This window comes from Myxine glutinosa, chromosome 4 (genome assembly GCF_964187855.1).
Source record: "Myxine glutinosa chromosome 4, kmMyxGlut1.1, whole genome shotgun sequence".
NCBI lineage: Eukaryota > Metazoa > Chordata > Myxini > Myxiniformes > Myxinidae > Myxine > Myxine glutinosa.
In genome coordinates, this window is record NC_136264.1 from 13,594,157 (window position 1) to 13,603,051 (window position 8,895).

General features: G+C 44.4%; 1 protein-coding gene across 2 annotated transcripts in view; it reads left to right on the top strand.

Annotated features, from left to right (window-relative positions):
• Positions 1–8,895, top strand: part of LOC137424446 (methylcytosine dioxygenase TET3) — a 308,223-nt gene that overhangs the window by 228,850 nt on the left and 70,478 nt on the right. For both annotated transcript variants that reach the window (XM_068111914.2, XM_068111913.2), the window contains exon 4: positions 7,161–7,254. In XM_068111914.2, the coding sequence (XP_067968015.2) occupies positions 7,161–7,254 (94 nt within the window). The remainder of the gene's footprint in view (positions 1–7,160; positions 7,255–8,895) is intronic.

Below are 8,895 nucleotides of genomic sequence, written 5' to 3' on the forward strand. Positions count from 1 at the left end.
TCTAGACGCGGATTGCTCACAATAAGCAGAACAAGAGAGCAGCTAAAATGTAAATGCTCGCCAACCTCGGCACATAGACCGTGATGGAATCGGTCCATCGGTTAAGCTGGACTCAGAAAATATGCCTCACAGACTAAATATTGGACGCAGCGCCCTTGCAGCCACAGATGCGACTGGTGAGATCTAACGAATTGGAAGTAAAAAGAAGACCACGATTGGACGCTTGGAGTCAAAGAGAGCGAACCTTTTGTCAAAATGAAGAGCCTGAGGAAAGAAGAGCACAACTGGATGGCTAGAGGTGCTCACACTCGCCTCTAAGCTGTCTAGCCTGGGTTCGAATCTCGGCCCAGCTATACACTGTAAACGTGGGCATTCACAGGCAGGTTGGTGCCATGATTAAAAGGGCATCCTTTCTGAGGCATTACTTGGTGGACGTTTAAAGATCCCACGGTGTCCTTTGCGAAGAGTAGGCGAGCTATCGCCAATACCTTTACCCAAACGACAAATTCCTGCCTTAATCTTAGTCAAACATTAGGCCTGGCCAGTTCCTGAAAGACTTGAGCTTAACTTTCCCCAGGGCCAACCCCGCAAGAACGTGGGAAAATTGTTGCCGTTACGAAGAAGAAGAAGTTGGCTGCCAAAGGTGATGTTGGCTGAGCAAACCATCATGGGTGATTAACTTTTATTATCCCCTTTATTGTGACAACCCAAAGAGCCCGACTTAGGGATTATCTGCCAATTCTCTACACGCGTCTGGAGTTCCCCTTTCATGACGATGACACACAGGTTCTCTTTACCAAACAGAATTAATCAACAAAATGGGTTTGGGAAAGAAGAAGAACACGACCGCACATGCACTAAAACGAACCGATACTGATCAATCTATCTTACTATAATTCACCAAAGGTCCGTCTGTCTGTTCGAAGGTACCGTAAAAACTGCTGAACCGATCGCAAAGATATTTTGGGTGGGTAATCCTGGGACCCCTGGGAGTAAAATAGGCTATTTCGTTTTCCCAATTTCAGCTTTGGTCTCCAGCATTCTCAGGTTTGGACTCCTGCATAACATTAGCGTTCGCATAACGTTCATTGTGACGATGTTCTCATTGTGACGATCTTACTATAATTCACCAAATGCCCGTCTGTCTGTCTGTTCGACGGTACCGTAAAAAACTGCTGAACCAATCGCAACGATATTTTGGGTGGGTAATTCTGGGATCTCCAGGAGTAAAATAGGCTATTTAGTTTTCCCAATTTCAGCTTTGGTCTCCAGCATTCTCAGGTTTGGACTCCCGCATAACATTCACATTCGCATAACGTTCATTGTGACGATGTTCTCATTGTGACGATGTATGTGTTCACGGTAGTGTTTGACGTGACGGTGTGAACGTAATTTCGTAATGTTTTTCGTTTCATAATCCTTTCATGAACGTTTAATGTTTAATGAATGTTTAATGTTTAATGAACGTTTAATGCCCTTCGATATCCGGGGCCGCACGCACGCTACACTGGACGGGCCAGCGTGTACCTTGCCCTTCGCCGTCAGGCTCGGGTATACCGCTGAGCCCCATCCGTGATGGGGACTGAGGCTTGAGACAGTGTCCCACGAATGAGGAATTCCCAGTAAGCGTGAGTCATCAGCTCGCGTTGATTAAGTCCCTGCCCTTCGTACACACCGCCCGTCGCTACTACCGATCGAATGGTTTGATGAGATCCTCGGATCAGCCCCTGCACGGGCCGTTCTCGGCTCGTGCCGGTGCACCGAAAAGATGAGCGAACTTGACTGTCTAGACTCTAGAGGAAGTAAAAGTCGTAACAAGGTTTCCGTCGGTGAACCTGCGGACGGATCATTATCAGGACAACATGAGAGCAAGCGAGACGCGAGACGTACGTGGTACGTGATCGTCCATGTACTGTTTAGCCATGTACTGTTTAGATTTTGATGATTTGCATGTGATATGATTCAACGGATGTTTATATGAATCGTTTAAAATAAAAAAGCCTTCAATTTTTGATATTTTATCTTTTCATTTGGGCTTCCCAAATTGAAGCCCCGCCCGTAGGGCGGGTACTGTTGCTGGTATATATAAACGCGAGTTGTCTGTGTGTGTGTCCACATTTTATAAAGAGATGGCTGAACAGATCTTCATCAAACTTTCAGAGCTTCATCAGTGAGTGCCTGGGAGTGTTTTAGGCAACAACAATAGAAAAAAAAAAAAGTTCGTGTTTTTGGAGTTAAATAAATAAATAAATAAATAAATAAAATCGCTCGATAGTGCCGAAACCTTTTCAAATTAATGATAGTTATATACAAGTACACATTCGCATAAATAAATACAAAACAATCAGCAGACATTTGAATACAAATAAATCAAACAATTCCGGAAGTGTGCGAAGTTGTTAGTACGGCTTCTTCTCCTTCCTGATCGGCATCACACTTAACTCAGAAACGTGATGAACGGCACATTCACCAGCATATATTCAATGAAAAGGTGATGAACCCCCTTCCACTTCCCCACTCCCTTACTCACCCCTCCCTCTCCTGTCTCCCCCCCCCCCCCCCACCCCCACCCCCAACCACCCCTCCGTCCCCGGATGGCATTGAAAGACAAGACAAAATAAACCTGTGGCCTGCGTAAGCCCCACTCACGTACGGTATTGGTACCAGTCGGTCCAGCACGCTGCGGTCTGCGTCGGCTTGTCCATGAAGCTCCCTCCTCTGGCTTTGTGGAACTGTGCACCACCGCCAGTGCACCAAGCACCACGAACAGCCCTTTAGCCACACACAGCAAAGAAAGTGCCGACGAATGGAGAGAGCGTCAGCTAGCAGCAACCACCAGAGGGAGATTATATATATATATATATACACAGACTTGGCATTTAATATGGAATTTTTTTTTTTCTTGACTTGGGTTTACTTTCTGAACTCAGTATATCAATCTGGTGAGTTTCTTTTACCCTTCGGTGATGTCTTTGTTGAAAGAACCATGTCACTGATTGTCTTTTGCAGCAAGAAGTCAATAACAGGATTATATCACAGGTGGCGTGACAAAATGTAAGGACAGGTACATTTGACGATTGGCTTCACAATCGGGTATATAAGGGTTGTTGCGTTCTGTATTAGTGGAAAACAACTTCTGCACATCTACAAAAGTTATTGCCGCTTCCTCTGGAGATGGTCCGTCAACTTGACAATGCTGTTTGTCATGGAGTGGTGGCTTTACGAAATTCTGGCATGAAACAGCGTGCTATTGCTCGGCAGTATGGCATCACTCAAGGTCAGGTGTCAAAGATCCCGAAACGAAATGCTCACAGGGGTGTCCCTACTCCAATACCGAGGCCAGGACGTCCACGCCTAACCACAAGGAGAGATGATCGCCAGCTGCACCGGTTAGTCTGCAATGGCCGTACCAAGTCAGCTAATCGGCTGACGGCTGAGTGGCAGCAACTGACAAATGTGCCTGTATCCAGAAGGCTAGTCAACCAATGACTGGTTCAAGCAGGCTATCGTGCCAGGCATCCCCTGAGAAAGCCATGCCTGACCAGACAACACAGCCAGCGCCGATTGCAGTGGGCCAGAGAGCACCGTCAATGGCAGCCAGAACACTGGAATCACGTGACCTTCAGTGACGAGTCTAGATTTCTGGTCTATCGTCAACATGGCCGCATCCGAGTGCGCAGACAAGTGCATGAAGCCCACAACGAAGATTGTATAGTGCCAAGAGTCCAAGTTGGAGGTGTTGGGGTGACCGTTTGGGCTGCTTTTCATGCAGGGGGCAAAACTGACCTGGTTGTTATGAATGGAAACCTGAACCAGTTTAAGTACAGGGTCATTCTGGAAGAAACATTGCTTCCATTTGCTCGTGCAGCCTTTCGAGGAAACTTTGTCTTCCAAGATGGCAATGCACGGCCTCATCATGCTCGCATGATCCAACACTTTCTTGCTGACCATGGTGTAGAGTATATGGAGTGGCCTGCCATGTCCCCGGATATGAATCCGATAGAGAACTTGTGGACAGAATTAACGCGTCAAATCGACAACTTGGACCAGCAGCCTGCCTCTGTGCATGAATTGCAGCAGGCTATTGTCACTGCATGGCAAGCGATTCCTGTCCAAACCTAGGCAAATCTCGTGAACAGCATGCCTCGACGTGTACGTGCTCTCCTGAATGCTCGTGGGGGTTACACGAAGTACTGAACTGTAATTTTACTGTCCGTAATCCCAGTCATAATTTAACTTTTGTTTTTGTTGAAAAAAAATTTGGCTAATGTGCAAAATAAAGAGCTACTTCTGGAGAACGTACACAAGTTTAACACAGTACTGTCCGTGAATTGAGTTCGATATCAGTTTACATCACTTTCAAGGATCAATTTATTTGCTTCGAAATGTCAAATGTGGTTTTTGTTTCTTTTAAAGGTCACATTAACAAAATCTAGAATAATTTCAACATAATTCCAATGAACTTTTGGTTCTAAGTCATCTTGAAAAGTAAGTTCACCACCGTCGCTCGGGCGGTTTTTTGCTTTGAGATGCGAGCCGAGATCTGAGTTACGAGCTTACGCCACCCGCCACCAGGTGGGTTCCGGTCACGTGGTTATCTTGCCGTGCAAGCATCTCTGCCGTATATCGCTGCTGCTTTGTTTTCGCATTTTGGTTATTTTGGAAAATTTCTTAGTTTTAACCATGGGTCCTAAGAAATTGAGTGCCAAGGGCAGTACTGAGAAGAAGAAGAGGATGATGTGCTTGGATATAAAACACGCAATCGTCGAAAAACATGAGCGAGGTGTGCGTGTTGTCGACTTGGTGAGGCAGTACGATCGTAGTACTTCTACGATATGTACGATTTTGAAGCAGAAGGAGTTGATAAAGGCTATAACGCCAGCCAAGGGCGTTACGATTATTTCAAAGCTCCGGACCTCTATCCATGAAGAGATGGAGAAGTTGTTGTTTGTGTGGTTGACGGAGAAGCAGCTCGCAGGAGATACCGTGACCGAGAGCATCATGTGTGAGAAGGCCCGAGACATTTACGGGGATTTGGTGCAGCAGACGGCGGGAACATCAACGGACAAGGCATCGGAAGTCATTCAAAGCCAGTCGGGGATGGTTTGATAATTTTAAGAAGAGGACCGGCATTCACTCCGTCATCAGGCATGGTGAGGCAGCAAGCTCGGATGTGAAGGCAGCTGAAGATTTTATTATAACTTTTGCCGAACTGATAGAAGCCGAAGGATACATCCCCCAGCAAATCTTCAACTGTGACGAGACAGGGCTCTTCTGGAAAAAGATGCCGAGGAGGACGTATATAACGGCAGAAGAGAAGAGCATGCCAGGCCACAACTTGTTCAGAGTGCCGGCGATAGCTCGCCTTCTCTTTGTGGAAGACACGGTGAGATCCTTAACATCCAACAACTAATGGGACGCAAACGGGGTGCCCAGTTTAGCGGTACACACATTGATGAATCACCCTGCCTGTGAAACACCGACATGACAGGTTATAGCTGGGTCGGGATTCAAACCCAGGCTGGACAGTTTAGAGTCAAGTGTGCGTACCTCCAGTCCAGGCCATCCTGCCAACTTGTATGCTGCATACAGGTGAAATATAAAGCGTGAGATATTTTTATATATACTGTATATTTAAAAAAAAATTGGTGTGGTTTTTGGGGGGCTGGAACGGATTAATAGCATTTCAATGCATTTTAATGGGGAAATTTAATTTGAGAAACGAGCAAATTGAGTTACGAGCTCGGTCACAGAACGAATTAAACTCGTAAGTCAAGGTTTCACTGTATAAATATATATAACTGTGAGAAATAGTAGAAACTCCACAGTACGAGCAGGGCGTCTCATTTGCATTGAATAAATAATCGGGAGATTGAATAAGACGCGGACGTAGCTTCAGGGCTTCGATCTTTAATTCGACAAGCTTTCGACCAACAAAGGTCCGCTTCTGAGTCTACAAAAACAGCAGGCATGTATATCAGTCAAGTATGTGTTGTGATATGTATGTAAGATGTGTGATATGTGTAGAAAATGCATACAGAAGGAAGAGCCACGCCAAAGCTCACTCACCGGCCCCAAGTTCAACGGAAGTGAAGCGCAGCTTACAGTTACGGTTTGCGTTACATTTCCGGTGCACGTGCATATACAAATATAGGGATACATACATACATAAACATACAAGCATATATTCATATGCCATTTATATTCATATAATATATTTATATATTTATATAAATGACATACAAAGGTAGAATGAATGAATGGGTGAATGAATGAATGAATGAATGAATGAATAAAGGAATAAATGGGTTACGGTTAACAATTTGATTGGGTTGATGTAGGAACATGGTTTAATCATCAAAATTTATGCCATGAGGGATTTTTGTCCGAAGTTTGTGTCTCCAAAAGGACTCACGTTTCAGAATCGTGGTGTGTGATCGATTTGTGATTGATTCAATGGCAGAGATCTGAATGTCATTTATAGAGTGATCCGGTTGATTAAAGTGTATCGTGTAAGGTAGATATTTGCCCTGACTGGTGTGGAAGTTATTGATTTCTGACCGGGTGTTATTAAATCGTGTGTAGAGTGTATTCTCAGTTTTTCCAACATATTGTTTGGTGCACTTTTGGCAAGTGATTAGGTATATGACCCATGTCGATTTGCAGTTCATATAGGAGGTGATGGGGAATTTTTGTCCAGTGCTAGAACTACAAAATTTGTTTCCTTCTAGTAAATGCTTGTGAATAATACATTTGTTTGCTGTGCATTTGTAGAAGCCAGGGATCCTAGTTTCTTTGTTGTGGGGCTGTGGGTGCTTTGCTTTTACCAAGATGTCCCTGAGTGTCCGACCACGTCGAAATGATGTTAGTGGAGGTTGAGGATATTATATATTCTTATGTTATGGCCTTTTTGGACTTACAAAAGATCACATCGGAAGGGGATATGTATTTCAAAGCAATTCTCCGTCTTGTTTACTAATCCTCCCAGTCTCAATAAAATCTGTTTGCGCATCTCTCCTCTTATCTTTCGTCTCATTCTCAATTTCTTCACATAAAAATAACATTTTTCTTTATGCTCCATAAATGTTTTTGTGTATTGCAGGGAACAATGTCTGTACTTGTTAACTGTTGTTGTCCCATGATGTTTCTGTCCAAAACAGGTTTGGAGAGAAGGGCAAGGCAGTACGCATTGAAAAGGTCATCCATACAGGGAAAGAAGGCCGGAGCTCCAAAGGCTGTCCAATTGCAAAATGGGTACAAATCGCAACATTTTCAAGTTTTTTTAAAAAATCTAACCTTGTTAGTGATTCAGCGATTCAAGAGCTTATGGAAGACTAAGACGAAAGATTGCAGTTGGGAGAGTTTATATACTCAAAGAAAAAAAAAAGGCACCAACAACTATACAAACTAGAGTTTTTTTTTTTTTTTTTTTTTTTTTTTTTGTATACAAGATCGAGGCTCGTGAAAGAGCTAACATTAATCACACAAAAAGACAAACCGACACACAAAACACAAAAAACAAGGAGAGCGGCAGACAAGATGGGGAGAGAGGGGGAAGGACACAAAAGAGAGGGGGAAGAGGGGGAAGGACACAAACACAACATTTGAGAGCAGGGACATCGGGAGGACTTGGGGGGAGGTGGGAGAGGATTAAAACATATGAACACTGCAAGGACTCTGGGGTGAATTACCGGGGGTAGAAAAGATCAAGGTTTTCGATGGGGGAAGATAAGAGATGGTGGTGAACAGCTGTTTTAAAGACCTGGAGGGAGGAGTGGGATTGAAGCGAGTGGGGGAGTTTGTTCCAGAGGCGGGAGAAAAGGGGAATGAAAGAGTGAAGGTGAGCAGAGAGCCTAGACTTTGGCAGTTTAACCATAAGAGGGTTGCAGGCAGATCTTGTGCGACCTGAAGGAATATTGGGGGGACAGAGCACAGAGAGAGCTGGGGGAGCAAGGCCGGAGAGGAGTCGGTAGAAGACAGAAAGAACACCTTACCCCACACATTCTTGCGAAACAATGACATTGGCTGTATCTGCGAGCGGCAAATCTGATTGGTTGTGATGATGTAAAATGCCATAATATTTTGTCCAGGTTCTGCTAAACGGAAGTGTTTTGAAAGTGCCAAAAAGGCAATTTGTGTTCTCCAGTGTTAAAGTATATAATTCAATTGATATAAATGAAAGATTTTAAAAGTTCTCCAAAAACATTTTTTTTTTTGGATTAAAAACTGTTTGTTAAACTGTTGATTAAACAGAAAGGACACAAACAACCGCCGTTGATGCTGCGCCTTTTACACCACCTTATTTAACACGTCACATTAGTTATTTGTGCCTGTTGTTTGTGTCCTTTCGGACATCCCTAAAAACAGTAAGTTTCCTGTTTGGAATGATTTTCAATTTTGTTTAACTGCCAGACAGGCAGACGGAGTAAAATAATTATCTAACACCTCTCTGCAAATGCCTGGTGTTGGATTAGCGTTTAGGGTGCCGGCTTGGGATCCTAGGATCCTGGGTTCGAATCCCGGTCGATCACTGAATTAACGCCAGGGGGGTTGACTCAGCCTGTCATCCTTCCGAGGTCGGCAAATTGAGTACCAGCTTGCTGGGATGAATGATCCCGGTGTGTACCCCGATTTAGAATAGGTACACCGTATCCCTGCGCATCGTAAGAGCGTGACCAAGGGTTGGCGTTAGGAAGGGCATCCGGCCCTAAAAACATTGCCTCAAACAGGGAACCATGATTGTCATGGGGCCCGCAAGGCTAACCCCCGCTCTTGCAGGGAAAATGGCCTTAAAACGATCATTCATTCATTCATTCATTCTCTGCAAATGCACGTTCGGGACGAATTCAGAGCCAAAGCACTGATAAACTACAGGTTCGTTTTCCGATAAATGTT